The sequence below is a fragment of the Dicentrarchus labrax genome, unplaced genomic scaffold (assembly GCF_905237075.1).
Source record: "Dicentrarchus labrax unplaced genomic scaffold, dlabrax2021, whole genome shotgun sequence".
NCBI classification, from domain to species: Eukaryota; Metazoa; Chordata; class Actinopteri; family Moronidae; genus Dicentrarchus; species Dicentrarchus labrax.
The window spans coordinates 6,090,958-6,108,574 of record NW_026136720.1 but is presented as its reverse complement, the minus strand read 5'-3'; the positions used below and the strand labels follow the sequence as shown (position 1 = coordinate 6,108,574).

The 17,617-nt window shown below is 42.9% G+C and overlaps 1 protein-coding gene across 4 annotated transcripts in view; it reads left to right on the top strand.

The window, feature by feature from the left end:
- Positions 1 to 17,384, top strand: part of hipk2 (homeodomain interacting protein kinase 2) — a 71,762-nt gene extending 54,378 nt beyond the window's left edge. The window contains exons 6-15 of one of the 4 annotated variants that reach the window (XM_051381541.1): positions 521 to 705; positions 851 to 1,013; positions 3,315 to 3,444; positions 4,157 to 4,278; positions 7,268 to 7,398; positions 8,401 to 8,583; positions 8,743 to 9,066; positions 9,962 to 10,206; positions 10,330 to 10,490; positions 11,101 to 17,384. In XM_051381541.1, coding sequence (XP_051237501.1) covers positions 521 to 705; positions 851 to 1,013; positions 3,315 to 3,444; positions 4,157 to 4,278; positions 7,268 to 7,398; positions 8,401 to 8,583; positions 8,743 to 9,066; positions 9,962 to 10,206; positions 10,330 to 10,490; positions 11,101 to 11,565 — 2,109 coding nt within the window. In that variant the 3' untranslated portion in view covers positions 11,566 to 17,384. Of the gene's footprint in view, positions 1 to 520; positions 706 to 850; positions 1,014 to 3,218; positions 3,445 to 4,156; positions 4,279 to 7,267; positions 7,399 to 8,400; positions 8,584 to 8,742; positions 9,067 to 9,961; positions 10,207 to 10,329; positions 10,491 to 11,100 lie in introns of all 4 variants that reach the window. The other 3 variants (XM_051381539.1, XM_051381540.1, XM_051381538.1) reach the window with 3 other exon arrangements.
- Positions 17,385 to 17,617: the final 233 nt, after the last annotated feature.

The following is a 17,617-nucleotide window of genomic DNA, read 5'->3' as shown; positions in this document are numbered from 1 at the left end:
CCACAAACCTAAGCCGCAATGTTTAATACAGATGAAGCAACACGATGTTCCAAGGCAGCTTCCCAGAATTGCCTCAGAACATATTTAGGTTAAGTTGTCTCATGTCAGCTTTCTCAGAGGCACTCACAAAATGGTGTCCTTTGTGAAAGTTTTTTTTTTAATGACTAGCCAATGGTAGCTTTATTGGGTTCATGTTTTTTGTTTGTTTTCACATCTCAGGAATAGATAAAAATCTCACTGAAGGCGCCAGATATTCCAAGTGGTGCTATAAATACCAGTGCAAATGTTTATAATGTCACTAAGGTGCAAGGTTATCACTGGGCTCTGTGACACACACACACACACTGACACCCTAACTGATGCAGCCTTGTGAGTATTAATAGGCCTCTGTATGGGAGTAAGCTGCGGGAGAGATTTTCTCTGTCGTCGACAGAAACATTAGAGACCTTGAATGCTCAATCAGCCATTGAAGAAGTATTTGAAATGCTAAGTTGCTCGTGTGTTTGTTTCGTGCCTCCAGGTGAACATGACATCAGATCTGGAGGGGAGCGACATGTTGGCAGAGAAGGCTGATAGGAGGGAGTTCATCGACTTGTTAACCAAGATGCTGACCATTGACGCAGACAAGAGGATCACCCCTATTGAAACGCTCAACCACCCCTTTGTCACTATGTCGCATCTCCTCGATTTCCCGCACAGCACACAGTACGAGCTGAACAGACCCTGTTGTTGTTGTTGTTGTTGTTGTTGTTTATATAATTATCATTTTGAACAGTGAAATAACATCTGCCACTGTCACAAGACAGGGCACTCATTCCTTCTCTGTCTCCGTCACTCTCTGTCCGTGCAGCGTGAAGTCGTGCTTCCAGAACATGGAGATCTGTAAGCGTCGTGTCAACATGTACGACACAGTCAACCAGAGCAAGACGCCCTTTATCACCCATGTCGCCCCCAGCACCTCCACCAACCTCACCATGACCTTCAACAACCAGCTGAACACTGTGCACAGCCAGGTACAACTGAAAAAAATAAATAAGTATGCTGTTAGGCAACCTCTGATAGTGAGCTTTTATACTGCTTACAAGTATGTAAATTATTTTAGCTATGGGTTACTGCATTTCCACAGTAGGTTCAAATAACGTGATTGAGGAAATGCAGCTGGAAAGAGATAAAACTACAGATAAAAATAAAAATCGATGTGACTAAAGGAAGGAATCACATGACACACTTAGAACACTGCATATGTAGTGTATATGTATAAATATATGTATGTGTGATGTACATGTATCACAATAGATAATTTAAGCTGAGCTGAAACCCCTCAAGCAACAATATGAAAGATGCATCTAGCTTACACGCCCAGTCAAATGCTGTCTTAACAAAATAATTGTACTATAAACACCCAACTGTCAGTAGCTGAACAGCTTAGCAGCCTGTAAGCGGCTGTTTGTCCCTTTGTTCTATTTTTTTCTGTCCGTTCTCCCTGTCTGTCTGCGCGTTTCCATGCTTACTGGCCTGCCTTTCTGCCTTGGTGCATGTATATCTGTCTGCCTGCATTTCTGTCTGTGCCCCAGGTCCTGTGGGATTGTCACAAAGTGCTGATTACACACATGACAAGCCCCACTTCCTGCTTGCCTTGCATTCTGGGGCTTTCAGGCCTTAAGAATCCCTTTACCAGGCTTCCTCTCTTTTTCCCTCCTCTCACTCCTGTCCTCCTCTGTCTTCTCTTCTTTCCTCCCATTTCCCTGGGTTGAGCCTGTGGTGCTTTACCACTTCGTTCCCGTACGGTCTGTGAATCGAAACTGCTGACTTTTGGCTTATGCCGGAATCACCGAGCGTCGGGTTGCAAGGTTTTCCAGATTGTGCTTAGTTACAACTCCTGCTCCCCTCTCGCCCCCACCCCTCTCTTTAGTAAACAGAGTTCTTTATCACCAACTATATCGAGCCGGCTCACACTGTGTAGCATGCGACAAAAACCCCATCTTGCTGTGATTTAAATGGATTAACATTCCCGCAGCTTGTCTTTTCTGCGCCTGGCTCTCAGGGCATATAGACAGACTTAAGTTAGTGATTTATTCAGCCCGATTCATTTGCAAGGCTGGAACGCATCTTTGGCTTGTATTTTGCTGCTTCCGTGCTTGTGTATGATGAATGCCACAGTGCCATATTGATTATGTTCCCTCCCCTGGTGTTCATTGAACACACTAAAGAGTGCAAATGAAAAATGAAAGCGCTGTCTCTGTATTTCCCTCTGCCCCTACGTACGGTTAATGAAAGGGCTAAAATTAGACAGTGTCTTGTGGAGCAAATACTACTTACGAGCTGAGCAAACGGTGTCTCTTAAAAGCATTTGTTTGTATCTCGGATGTTCCTAGGCAGTCTTAGTAGCCCACATGTCTTATTAATGGGCAAGACATGCTGGAGTTACCTAAGCTTACATAATTATAGAATGACTGCTTGCTTTGAAATATTACTCTTGTCAGGCATATTGATTTGGAGGCTAGATAGTGAAGTTGTGACATGAAATGTCAAATTTTGCTGCAGCTTATTATATTGGCTCATATCGATTCTGTAACATTTACATTTAAACTTTAAGACTTTGAATATGATCTCCTTATAATTGTAACACGCATCATCTAAATGTCATAATAAGGGAGATATTAATGTTGCTGTGTGTACTGAAAGCAATAATACATTTCAAGTTTAGTATATTGTCACTATAGACAGTATACATTTTCTGTCCAGCAGCTCATTATTAGTCTAAAAAAGTATTGTTCATTTGGCTGTTAAGTGCTGTTAATGATACAAAATTACGAAACTCTCAGTGTAAATGCACTCTGGTGCCATTTTGCTCATTGATGGTTGATTATTCTAAGAATTGTAGAATTGATTGCATCTCTCCTCACATTCTTTCTCTCCCTCTAATTAATCAAATCAACAGTTCGCATATTTTAAGGCACGTTCAAATCAGTTGTCCAATTTCCTTATTTTTCCATGAGCTCTCATCAATGATGGATGCCCCCCCATCCATCTTTTCTTGATCTGGTGGTTGTTTTGCATCTTTGCGTGTGCCTTTTTTTTGCAAGAATGTTGTTATCTCTCTGTTTTACCATGCCTGCTTTTCAACCCTTCCCTCCTTGGAGCTCTTCCACTTCCCTGTCATTCCCATCAGTACCTCCACTCTCATGAATTTTATTTTGGTCCCATCATTCCTTTAGGCCACCAACCTGGCTCCCTCCTCCACCAACAATGCCACCCTTTCCTTTGCAAGTCCTGATGTCTCCATACTAAACTACCAATCTGCACTCTACCAGCCCACCGCTGCCTCCATGGCAGCCGTGGCCCAGAGGAGCATGCCCCTGCAGCCGGGGGCTCCTCAGCTCTGCGCTGCCCGACCCGACCCCTTCCAGCAGGCGCTCATCGTCTGCCCACCTGGCTTCCAAGGTAAGGAGGTCTAACCCGTCAGTATGCTTTAATTTGAACGGATAGAGTGAGTCATCTGTGCTAAACACAGGATTTCAGCCATGAGCGCCTGCACTAGCAACAAGTCATAATAAAACACAATTAAACAGCATTTATCTACATACTGTATACCACTGTAGTCGGGTTCAGTTCTATCTCTGTGCACAGATCGTACTCCTCTTTTTGCTAGCTTTTTGTCATTTTGTTTTGCAGCTTTAGCCTAGCACCCCACAGGCACTGTCAATCGTACCATACAAACAGTGATTCAATGATATCTTGATGAGGCAATTAATCATTTGAAAGGAAATTTAATATCTTTGTGTAATGCTTACTCACCCCCCTTTTGTCTCTTTTGTTTGCACTGGGACGGCAGAAGTGCTCTAAGGCATTATTCTATTTGTTTATTTATTCTTACTGTGGAATGGGTGATTAAAAGAATTTCCATTATTAGAAACTGTTTTTATACTATTGCCATGACTACTGTTTTTATTTTTCTAAGTAGTGTTGCTATGTTCGAACATAGCAGAAGAGCTTTGACATCTGTGGAATGCAGATAAATCAGTGTGCATATATAACACATTATCAGATCTATACCTTTTGCAGATGGCATGAGATTGTTTAAGTTACAGATATGGAGAGTATTTCTGTATTTATTTGTTGACATCCTTTGTGCATATGTTTTATTTGTGCACAGGGCTGCAGGCGTCCCCTTCCAAGCACACCAGTTACTCTGTGCGGATGGAGAATGCTGTTCCCATAGTGACCCAGGCCCCTGGTGCTCAGCCTCTTCAGATCCAACCTGGCCTGCTTACACAGGTAGGAAGACGCTCAAGTATCACAACAAGGAACTAATAGAGTTTTTTGGGTCTTAACAATAACAGTGCCTGTCAGACTTGAAACTGCTCACATTCAAACAAAGCTCTCTGCATCCCTTTTTTATAAGCCATTGCTAAGAATAGTATCTATCGATGGAGGCTGAAAATCACTCAGTGTTCGTGACCCTGCCCCTGCTGGCAGCTGTTTTTTCCTGGGCGCATTCAGGCCAAGCTCTCCTGTGCATTGCTCTTGGTCTCTCTCTCTCTCTCTCTCTCTCTCTCTCTCTTGTCTCTCTGTCTCTCTGTCTCTCCTCTTACTCTCTCCCCCTTGCTCACTCTCTCCTATGCCCCGCTCTCCTGGAGGCTGAGGCTGCCACGGTCTGATGCACACAAAGGCAGGAGCCTTTCACACAGAGAAGGCCTTCACTGAGGCCTGCACAGTGGAGCCGGAGCTTTAGCTGCTAGTATACAGTTGTTGAAATTAACAGAGAGTGACTGTGCATCACTTTCTCTGCACACACACACACACACACACACACACACACTGCAGACCACTTCCATCACCACACCACCTCTTTCCCTATGGAAATTTCCATGAAGGCTTTAAATATCCCTGAGAATCCAGGGAGTTTGAAGCACTCCCTTATCTCCAGTTAATCATGCAGTAGGCAGGCAGCAAAGCTCTGTGTGTATGTGTGTGCGCGTGCCTGTGTTTCTATGGTGGGTTAATCTGTCAGATACCAAATGGTGATTAGCTCCAGGGCTGCTTCCAAGTCAGGCGCTCCAAATTACAGGCCTCAGAGGATCCCGGGAGGTCAGGGGAAGCTTGGATGAGGCTCTGCATGACCACAGAACTTACAACATTACCAGATCCATTGATATAATGGATCTATCAGAGGCAAAATACAAAAAAACAACATCCATGTCTTTTTAAGGAAGTGTAAATTACATGAAATGATATATCAAGTGTGGCTCACACATTGCTGCCATGCTCTGCAGGTATTCACCTCTGTCTGCACACATGTTAAACAAAGACAGGCAATAGTTAACGCAAGCAGATGGTTTATATAGGCCAGCGAGCAGCACACCTAATAACTGGGTGTGTGGTGTGTGTGTGTGTGTGTGTTTATTCCTTTACTGTGGGAGGTCTCGCAGGCTTGGCTGAGTCGTTGTTTGCCTCTCGGCTGCATTCTCCCCACCTGCGCCTTCACCCACCCACAGCTCACTGTTGTCCATGCACCCTTTGCCCACCTCAGACCCATGCAAGTTTAGCCCCGAGCTCCCTGGGTGTGCAGAGAGGGGGCAGAGTGAAGGAGGCTCCAAGCAGGGAGGCAGGGAAACCAGCAGGACCTTTATCTGGAGCAGGAATGCAGAAAATGTGGAAACAATTGGGGAGTGAGAGCTGGGGCTTTCAAAGCCCCGAGGTGACAAAGGGTTTTCACCCGGGGAGTGTAGGTCGAGGTGGGAGGCGGTGGGCTGCTGATAGTGATGGTAGGCCCTGAGAAGAAAGAAAACGGCCTCTTAACTGGGTTACCATTTCAGGGCAGACAGGCTGGTTATACAACACAGACGCCTAGTGAGAGAGGCATGTAGAGTGCCAGGAATGGAGATATAGTGAGCAGGGCGGAGAAGCAGGAGATGGATGGATGGATGTATTAGAGTCTCTTAATGGCATGTTGATAAAAGGCCTTGGCTGTGGTCTTAAATGTAAAGACCATCACCAGCCTCAGAGTTTTCCATTAGAGATGTCAGTCATCAGCGCACAGACAAGGCAGCTCTGGTGGCCTGCAGATGCCCCCTGCAGCAATTCAACCACAGGCTGGTTAGTTTGGACTTTGCAATGTGCCTTAGACAAAAACAATTCTACTTTCACAAGCCTGCAGCCAGAATACAGAACAGAACAGCTACTTTGTGTCGGAATATAATAAGAACAGACAGAGCAAAGCAAAGATGTGAATACAATGATAAAGGTTAAGATAAAGATACAGTTATAAGATAAAGGTATAAATAAAGTTACTGTACTTTATGCACAGATTATCTGCTTTGCATTTTGCATGGTGCCTCTTTCCCTCTCTCTCTCTGTCTCTCTCTCTCTCTCTTTCTCCTCTTCTTGCTTCTTTCTGTCTGTCCTTCTCTTCCTCTATGTAAACTTGTGTGTGCTGCTGCACATACTGATGCCGTTGTAAATAGATGTGCAAATGGTATTAAAGGAACAATTCATTAGCCCTGACATTAAAGTGCTAATCAATAGAGCTGCATTAAACTATTAGGGTTACACACACAGTAACACACAAACACGGTCGGGCATGCACACACACACACACACGCACGCGCGCACACACACACACACACTCATCTTGGCACATCTTGGGGCATATTATGCCTGATACTCCTCCTGTTCTGCATCAGAAATACAAAGTAGCCTCTTTCACAGCAGCTCGAATTGGCCTACGAATTTAATTAGAACATAGGTTGATTTGACTTGAAGACAAACACGTAATCACAGTTACACAAACACATATACATATACACACATATACACTCACTCACACACAAAAACAAAGAAAGGAGCTGCTGTACATCTTTATTAAGTCCTGGTCTTATCTCTTTTGTCGATGGATGTCTCCTTGAAGCTGGCAGAGTTCATTTTGCATGCCCAGTAGGTAGTTTAAACCAGCTGTTATGCACTTTTGAATACATGCGGTAATTTATCACAACACCCTCAAAACTCATCAGCCAAGTTCAATGAGTTCCCTTTGTTCATGCATTTATAATGTTTAAATTAAAATACGCAAAAACGGATGTATGAGATTAATCATGAATAACTCCCATGACAGCCTTCATAAAACAGTGTTAATAAAATTCATAGTTTGTATGTTTTCTGACATGGTAGCTGACTGATTTTCTGTCCTCTTTCTGTCCGTTCAATCTCCACTTCTCGCCTTCTCCCCCTCTTTGTTTATCCCCCACTCTGTGTTCTCCTACCTCAGCAGGCCTGGCCCAGCGGCACCCAGCAGATCTTGTTGCCTCCAGCCTGGCAGCAGCTCACCCACACCTCAGTCCAGCATGCCACTGTCATCCCCGACTCCATGAGCAGCGCACAGCCTCTCGCCAACTGGAGGTGACCAACACTGCTTCCTTAATTTTAACTGCTCCCAGGCAATCATAACCGTGACTGATTTTGGAGGACATTTATTGATGTCTGAATATTGTGGCCTACAGTTTCTGAATCCACCTTTTTCTTTTTTTCAAGAATTTAGCTTAAATAAATTTAATAGGTTGACATATGTCATTTTAAAGTAAAACACTTTATACACATAATGAAGTTTATACACAAAATATCAAGAGCAAGTCTGTACTTCAGGTCAGATAAATTGATTTCAGAGCAGCCAGCGGTGGTTTTATGGCTTTTATAGGTCAAAATGTGATATAGGAAGATGGAATGACATAAGACTGATTGACTGAGGAGCCTGTCCCTGACAGCTTGTCCTTTATCTTTAATGAATCACAGTCCCTGAGTGAACACTGGCCCTTTTATAAGAGCAGATCTACCTCAGGGAGATGGGAATATACATATGTACATGTAGAGACGTCACGTCAAGTATAGCCTGTCACTGCGATGACTCACTCAATAAATGGATGGATACTGTAGATGGGAGATCTGCAGGGAGATAAGGAGGATGCAGGTATATAATATGTATGTGGAGAGCTGGTGGGGCCATGTATGCTCAGGTTAATTCAGAGCTGTCCATCTGTGACCAGACCCCCCCCCCTTGTTTCTTCCACCCTTCCTGTCCAGTGGCAGCTCTGTTGTCCTCAGAGAGACGACTGGGAAAGTGTCGCACTTCCTCTGCAGAGCTATCGCTCCACAGCTGCTGGTGTCAGCTCCTCTGCCCTCCCTCTTTGCTCTCTCCCACACTTTCTCCCTCTCCTCCTTTCGTCCTCTTTAGAAAAGTTAGCTGCTGCCACCCGCTGGCTTCTGCGGGAAATACTAATCCTGTCTTTTTCCTCCCCACTGTTGGTTGTCCTGTTATATCAATGTATTATTCAGTATTTTATGCTTTGCTACTTCACTTGCAGGTTTCTAGTGGTTGTGGTAACATAAAACTGTGTTATATTACAGGAATTCCCATCCTCATGGCAGCCATTATAATCCCATAATGCAGCAACCAGCCTTGTTGGCTGGCCACGTCACGCTCCCTACCAACCAGACGCTCAATGTGGGTGTGGCACACGTCATGAGGCAGCCCTCAACAAATAACAACTCCTCTTCCAAAAAGAACAAACAGCACCAGATGTCTGCCAGGTACTCTAACTTGCTGTAAATCATCATACTGGCAGCTACAGATCATCCCAAAGAGATCATGATGTCCCATAGCTTTTGATTTGGAGGTCTTTGATCTTCAGCATCTGTGTGTGTTTGCCCTCTAGGTGACACTTACCCTCTTCTCTGTCTTTCTGTAAGGAACATGTCAGCCTACGAGGTGTCGTCCTCTCAGGCGGTGCTGTCCCCGCAGCGTTCCAAGCGGGTGAAGGAAAACACACCCCCGCGTTGCGCTGTGCTACAGAACGGCTCGGCCTCCAACTGCCCGGCCCCGCAGGGCTGTGGGGGCGGTGGGTGGGGGCCTAGTGAAGCAGAGCAGGCTTCCAGCACCACCCGCGACCATCAGCACCAGCACCACGTCCCCAGACAGACCATCATCATCCCCGACACACCCAGCCCTGCAGTCAGCATCATCACCATCAGCAGTGACACGGATGAGGAAGAAGACCACAAACAAAACAACAGGTCAGTTCTGTGTTTTAAGGGATTAATGTGGTTCTGCTTAGCTCAGCTGATGCAGACTAAGAAGTCAGTTTATTATTGGCGTTACCAGGGCTTCATGTTACTGTGAATTGCTGCAGAGGAAAAAGATTTTCAGGCTTGTCATGAATTTTCACAACAAACACATTACAAAGGGCTGCAGTCTCAGATCGGCCAAGAGGACCTCTTTCAAAACATGGCATGCATCTGCGTTGGCTTAGCAGGATAGAGATATGTTTTCACCATTGCCAGCAAACCTAAGAAGCCAACTTCCTGCCATCTTGTTTTCATCTTCTTTTTTTCTACATAGTTTTACAAGATGTGTGTGCATGTTCGATTACATACCTCTGTGTTTCTGATATCAGATGACTGTGCGGCTATAAAAGTAATAAAAAGCTCACCAGGTCACCCAAGGCCAATCATTTCTGTGGCAGTGGTAGTTGGCAACCATTAATCAAATCACTTTTTTGACTGCGCAGTCATCTGAAAAAAGAAAAACAGTCGTGTCCAAAACAACTCCTGTATGGTGTGATATGCTGTACTGAAACGCAAAGAAGGAAATCACGAATCAGGAAGACAAAGAAAGCAAGCTAGCAATTGTGACAAAACATTCCCACACTGTAAAAAATACTCAGATGTATGTTTTGACACATAGTCTTCGTAATAGAGTTAGGATCAGGGTCTATACTTGGCTGCAGCACACAGTATACAGTATTAAGGAGAGGATGTAGAATCGAACATTGATAAATAAAGCAAAAAATAAAAATATCAGTAGGCCATAGATATACATACATATAATAATAATAATAATAATAATACTGATTGCCTTGTGTTGATTTCTCAGTAACATTTCGCTCTGATCCCCTTCTGTTTCCTCCAGTTCATCTTCAAAGCAGCGGAAGAATGTCATCAGTTGCGTGACGGTCCATGATTCACCCGACTCCGATTGTTCCAGCAACAACAGCCCCTACACTGTGGAGTCTAGACCCCCCAACAACAACACCTATGACACAAAGACCACCATCCTGGACAACTACAACAATGGGAACCCCCGCACCATCATCATTCCCCCTCTCAAAACCCAGAACAGTGAGGTCCCAAGTGAGTGTGAGCGCCTGATGCCAGGTAAAGGACTGTGACAGGTTCTTTCCTAACCTAAAACATAGCATCATGCATTAGCTTGTAACTATGTTTGGTATTCAAGTTGCTGCTTCCCTGTTAATCACACTTGTATCCTCTCTTGTGCAGATGCAATGAACCATCAGAATTCAGCTTACAAGTTCAAATCCTCCAATGGAGTGGTGTCTGGCAATAATCACGTACCAGGGGGCATGACTGGAGGTGGGTCCTACCGACAGCAGCGCTCAGGGCCTCACCCCCTCCAGCAGCAGCCTCTCAATCTCAGCCAGGTATGGTCAATGTCAAGTCAATGTTATTTATTTATACAGCCCCAAATGATCTCAAATCACAAATTTGCCTCAAGCGGCTTTACAATCTGTACAGCATACAACACCCTCTATCCTTAGACCTTTGAGTTTAGTATGGACAATCACTACGGATTAGCAGAGTGTGAACTTGTCTGTATGAAACCTCAGCTTTCCAAATTGGCAACTTTTTCAGATCATGTTTTAGCAAGTTTGACATTTTGGATTGCTTTTTCACATTGTTGTCAAGAGTTAGACGAGAATATAATAATACCACTCCTATGTCTGTACGTTAAATATGAAGCTACTGCTGGCACTGTCCGAGGGTAAAAGAATCTGCCGACCTGCACCTTTAAATCTCACTAATTAATGCTGTTTATTTTGTTTGTTTAATCCATGCAAAACAGTGTTATTGGGTTATTTCTTGGCCAGATTTAGTCACTTCCTGGCTCACTTTGCTGGCTGGCTGGCAACCTCACATTGACATTACTGATCTTTGGAGGTGCTGGTAGGTGTTACCCTTGGACAGAGCCAGGCTTGCTGTTTCCCCCGTTAAAACTGACTGATTAAGCCATTTTATAATTTCCTCTGCCAGGCCCAGCAGCATATGGTAGCCGAGCGAAATGGAGGTCATCGGCGTCAGCAAGCCTACATCACCCCCACCATCGCCACTCAGGCCCCGTACTCCTTCCATCACAATAGCCCTTCTCACACGGGCAATGTCCACCCGCACTTGGCTGCCACACACCTGCCCAGCCAACCCCACCTCTACACCTACACAACCCCTGCTGCCCTGGGCTCCACCGGCACCGTGGCCCACCTGGTGGCGTCACAGGGCTCGGCGCGCCACGCAGTCCAGCACGGAAGCTATCCACCGAGCATCGTCCACCAGGTCCCAGTCAGCATGGGCCACCGGGTGCTGCCCTCGCCCACCTTGCACCACAGCCAGTACCAGGCCCAGTTTGCCCACCAGGCCTACATCAGCGCCTCGCCCGCCTCTACTGTCTACACTGGATACCCGCTGAGTCCCACCAAGGTCAACCAGTACCCTTACCTCTAGAGAAGACACTGACTGACACTGGAGAGCCTGACCCAGCTCTGCTGCTTCCCCCGAACCCACCCGCCCCGAGCCCCATCAACATCCTAAACATCCTCTCCTCGACCTCAGACATAAACAGAGACAGAGGAACATGCAATCCTCATGAAACTGTCACATATAACTTGAAGATGTAACAACAGAGAGAAAAAGAAAAAAAAGATTCACAGCCTCTCGAGAAGGGAAAGATGGGGTTGAATTTTAATTTCAGTTCAAGATGTTTCTTTCAATTTTTTTTTCCTGAAAGGGCCAGTTTTTGCTTTTATTTCTCTATTCTTCGCTTTATTTTATGAGGAAAGTAATGTCTCATTAGTTTTACAGGGAAGTTTGAAACCGGCCTTTTGGGACATTGGAGGTTTTCTGGTTTGTTTTCCTTTATTTTCCCCTCTTAAATTTGGGAAGTGACTGTTGAACAGGGGTTACTGACTGGAAGTATGGAATCCCAAGAGATTTGGGAGAAGGTGAAATACGGAAACCTGCTGCTCTTCAAAGAAAAAAATATTGATGGCCTTGAACTGTCTTAATATTTCCAAATCATTCATGGTGTGGGGAGAAAAGAGAGGCAACTCCCTTCACTCCTCCTTCTCCCGCCGAGGAGGCTTCTGGAAATATAACCAACAGAAGACAACAAACTTTATAGTGTATTTATAGATACTTTTTCCTTTATGTTTCACCTTTATGACGATACTTCAGTTTTAGCTAGGTGTCTTAGCTGGGCCCCGTTCTTAGAATGTAGCAGTCTGCACCTGTTTGTTTTTTTTGTTTTTTTCCAATACCAATAGATTTATTTGTTCCTCTTTTTTCAATGTGATTGCACAAAGTGGTTATAATAACATAGGCATGTACAACGTGATTGTCTGTGTGTGCTACTGTCAGCCATGCGTGTGTAGTCCACCTCCTCAAAATTCCTCTTCAGTCTTTAGGTTTTGACCATTGTTCCCTCGTAGTGCCTTACAGATATAATGACACAGTTTACTTGGCTTGGATCCTGAAAGCCACAAGAGACTATAGCTATACTTAGAGAGACATGTTTCCCTGGTTTGACATCCTAGTTGGGGCAGTTGTAGCTCTCTTCCAGGTGTAGGCTTAGCCCTTGCTGTTTCTTGTCCTTAATGACAGCGTACTATAGGTGATGAAGATTAATGTCAGAGCTATTGAGCTATTTTATTATGTGTGCATGAGATAACTTGCCTTGGGTACTTACCAAAGTCATAGATAAATTCTTGTTACATTTGCTCTGGATATTAATGTAAATATGAAAATGTACAGTATAGCTGTAGCTGTAAACCTCTATCACAGTGGCACCCAAAATGTGGCTTTAGTTGGGAATATATTTGTTTATTTGTTTGTTTTTTTATCACAAGGGAATTCATGCATCACGATTACAGAGCAGAGATATTAGCTCAGTTTTCATGTACAGGGAATGAGTTACAGTACAATGTTTGAGACACAGTAGATGTCGTTTTTTAAGGTTAAAAGCTAGTCCGAGAGAAGGGCCTGACAGAAAGTGATGGTTGCCATGAGGGGGATTCTGTGAGGCTAGAGATAGCCAGGCTGCAGCAAAGAGACAGAGTATCGAGGGTTGTTTGAGAGAGATACTGTGTAGGCACGAGTTAGGGGGCTGGTTGAAAGCATAGGGTCAGTTTAGGTAGGGACTATGGAGGGCAGGGTGAAACTCTCTATCTTAAATGGGACCAAAATGGTAGCAAGTTGGCACTGAGCAGGTTGATAGTAACACTGAGCCCGGGTGGTCGGTAGAAGTCGCAGGGGGGCACATCCTTACCTGAATGCACACTTCTGACATGAATCCTTTTGTTGAAGTCATTTGTTGCTGTTGTTCTTTGTTTCTCCGGCAAAGATAATTGGAAGTTATTTGTTGCGCTTGAGGTTTGGGTAGCATCTGCAAGAACAGGACAGAAATGCCACAGCATACACCTGGAAGGGCACCTTATGGGCGATTCGTTGTCACTGTCCATTTGTCTTCGAAACCAGGTACACCACAGACATCGCCACGCCAGCTGAACGGGATACCTGTACACTTAGAGAACCAATAGGGCTGTCGCTTTGTGTGTTTGCTGCTTGATTTAATAGACGTCATATTTTCTCGTAGCCAATGATACAAATAATCTCCTCTGTTCATTTGTCCTCTTGAACGTGGGCACATCAGAACCGCTGGTGGTTTAGTGAAAGCCTTCCCCTCTCCTTCATGGTATGCCATAGTACTTGCATTTGAAGTGATTTTTTTTTTTTTTTTTAACTTAACATTATCTTGAACTTTTTGACATGGCTGTAGTACATGTTGTGTTTATTTTTAGAGATTGTTGCAATAATTCTTGTGGATGTTTTATCAGAGTGTGTGTGTTTTTATTATATGTCAGGCTCATTTCTATTTTGTAACCTGGGGGTTGATGTACAGTAGTATTTAGTATTCCATTGAGGTGGGTGCACCTGTGTAAAGTATTGCAACACTGCTGATGATAGTAAGTGTTGAGTTAATGATAATCCAGTGGGGCCCTTATAGATAGATGCTTTGGCTTGAAGGTGCCACACCCAGGTTTGAAATCCATCAATGTCTTCAAAAGTCTCTCGATGGGCCCCAAAGTGGTTTGTCATCCCGGTACTTGTTTCCTCAAAACTCTCCACTCCCCGTCAGCTCCAGCATGCAAGCCTAGGGTGCAGGCAGTTAAAGATGTGATTACATAGTATGTTGCTGGTTACATCACTCTTCTCTGTTCTGTTGTGTTGTGTTTTTTTTATTTTATTGTATCTACTTAATTTCCTCTAGGTCATTGGGGCCTAAGCACACACGCATAAGGGAGATGATTTTTCATTGAAATCTGTTGGCTCCTCTGTTATGAGACAGACTACTGAAACATTCCACTGTTGGAGGGAATTTTGCGTTACCCATGCTACACTGCTGTCCTGTCCCCTCTCCTGTCAGCATGGGGATAGCATCGTCACACTAGGACTTTTTTCGCTCCTCCCACCAAAGAACAAAACAGATTGATCGTGTACAGCACAGTACAATACAAGCAATCCTCCACAGCGTTGCTAGAGACAGACAGGCAATAACTTCTGATCTAATCTTTAAAAGTGCTTTTGAGGATATGTTGTTTTACCCCCAAGCAAATGCATGTGTGCATTCAATGTACAAGTACACAGGGAGGATTTAACATACTTAATGCATACGGCACAGTCATTGATTTGCGTAGAATCTGGATATTCAACTATGAGAAGAGCTGCAGTCTGTTTTAAAGCTCGTCATGCTTTACCTCCATTACTCCCCACACTTGGCCCTTGTCTAGATTGAATGATCAATAATTATCTAACCTCTCTCCAAATTGTTAAGCCAGTTATTTTTTACGTTGTTGATGTTGTAGCTTTATTGGTGTTGTATGAATATGAATTTGTAAAAAAAAATTCTTTTACATTAGCGTGCCATGGAATAGAATGACCTGTAAAAATGAATTAATCAAAAATGTACCAACTATACCTTTAAAACCATGGTCACCTGCACAAAATGAATGTAATACGTGACCTGCGACATTTGAAATGGCTTTAGATCTTTCTCAGTGGGTGACCATTCATTTAATTTCTACACCGTTTGTGGCCATGCATGATGCAATAATTATACATCTGATCTCCAGCAAAATCCCATAATGTAAGAGAGAAATAATGTAAAATTACCACTATCCTCATAATTAGGGGATATCAAATAATTGCTATTTTCTCAAATGAAACATCCAGTTAAGAGAAGCCCTGTATGCGCAACATTGTGGAAAATGACTTGATGTGTATGATACCTTTGTCTTTTGCTCTGTTTCACATAACCAATGTTTTGTGTGTTTTATAAGAAAGGGGAATCAGAAATGTGAGCATTAACGTAGATCGAGTGACCTTACAATTACCAAAATGTGCTTAAGTAGAGTGTAAAAATGTTTTGTGTTGTTGAGGTGAGCATAGCCTTCCCAGCTATCGACTTTATTGTTAGAGTACTGCCTTCCAAATAACCAACAATACCTCCAAAGGTTCAAGGTGACATTTAAATTAGAGAAAAGTAAATAAGGCAGTATCCCACCCTGAAGTCTGGCATTCTCCTATAAAATACACTCAAACATATAACTTTGCTTATGGTGTTATCGTGAATACTCCTCCTCCTCCTGGAACTTCTTAGAAACATTCCTGAGAGCAAGATGGCACACTGTGCTACATTAGTCTTCAGACAAACTTCTTCGAGGTGATTTGAAGCTCAGCAAGAAGTGAACTGACAACCCGCAACATCAACCTGCACACACGTACAGTGTAAATCGTTTGGCAAAGTTGCAGCTGCTTCCCAAAGTACAAAGGGGTTAGGAACAGGTGTTAGGTGGATTAATCATGAGCTGATGTACTGTCTGTCACCAGGAAATTCATAATCTAGTTACACAAGCATTCTTAAAGCCCTTTTGGATGAGTGTATGTTTTTGTTTTTTTTAACCTTTGTTGAGGAGATCTGCTCCTTTTGCTGGCTATTCCTTGGGAGAATTCAGGGTGAGGTGGTCAAGGTTTGATGCCATCACTGATAGAGGCTGTCAGATGATTACAATGTATGAATTTAAGAACCAAAACTGATTCAAATACAACTGCTTTCCTACTATCTTCATTAATTCTAATTTGTTTGAAACCAAGCAAGGATATGGATTAATTTATACCACCTTAAATCCCCAATTTTCTGTGTTTGTAAGATGTTTGGTCTGACTTTACAAAACTGAAAAATTTAGTTTTACCCATCTTACTTTCAGAGAGATTTCTGGCTAAAGATGGCTGTTTTTGTGGTGTCAATAAATGGAATCTAGAAGTGGTAGACCAAAGCTACAATTAAAGTAAGATTTGCCCATTTACACTACAAAAATATTCACCCTCAGCTAGAGGTCAGGTTAAAGTCACAATCCCTTTTAGTAAATTCTAACAGTAAATTAGTGTAGCTCAATTGCTAAAACAGCTACTTGCACAACTATATTCATTCAAGTGTTATATCAGTTTATTTACATTTTCTAAAAACCTAAGAGCGCATCAAACCCTGACCCCCTTTTGTGTCCATTGCTGTATGGTTTCTCAATGGTGTAAAATCTCATTCTTTGTCGATAAAGCTAATGTGTGCTGCAGTATTTCCTAGTATATTTCTCTGTTAATTGTCTTTTCTTATTTACTTTTTGTTTATTGGGGTGTGATGTCTCATTATTTCAATCTGTTGATGTAGCGTTCTATGTATACCCTGTTCCTTAGCTTAATATTATTAAGTATGTTATGAGAATGGATATTTTACTGGCTTTATAGAATGTTTAAATAAATATAATAATGACAATAAGAAGAAGGATTAATTAAACCTCCTAACAAGTTGAGTACTTGCTACTAAGCGCTTGTGTTACCATTATGATGTTGTGTGCTTCTCTTAATCATTTTCGTTGTAGAAAAATGGAGTGAATTTATATTAGGCTTCAAAAAAACTAATGATAGCATTGTAAATTTTACAGGAGGATTTTAACAGACAAACAGCTTCGTCAAATAGAAGAATATAGTTATTTTAATTGTCCTCTTTACTAACTGTAGGGTGAGAAGGGGCTCGCGTTGTGGTGAACTATGTTATAGCTTGTTATTCACTGTTACTTTTGATCATTTTTTCGGTCTCCGAGGTGAATCGAGTTATTAATGAGAATTTGTATGCTCACATATGCATATTGTATATGTGTAGAAATGTAATCACACTTTGTCTTGGATTTACATTAAACTGTTAAGTCACGGCACCAGTCTCTTGTTTTATGCTGTGGTGTGTGTATCTGTGTTTTGGTTTGTGGTGAGTGCTTAAGCATATAACTCTAAGCAAATAAAAATATACAATAAGTGTTCTTCACACCATTATTCCATCATGACATTTAAAGGCCATGCACAGAGGTGTTTTCACTTCTTCTGTCTGATTAGACCTAAGTTTGATTTTGGGAGGAGCTGTCCTAGGAATTACATGAGGTCACCAAACTAC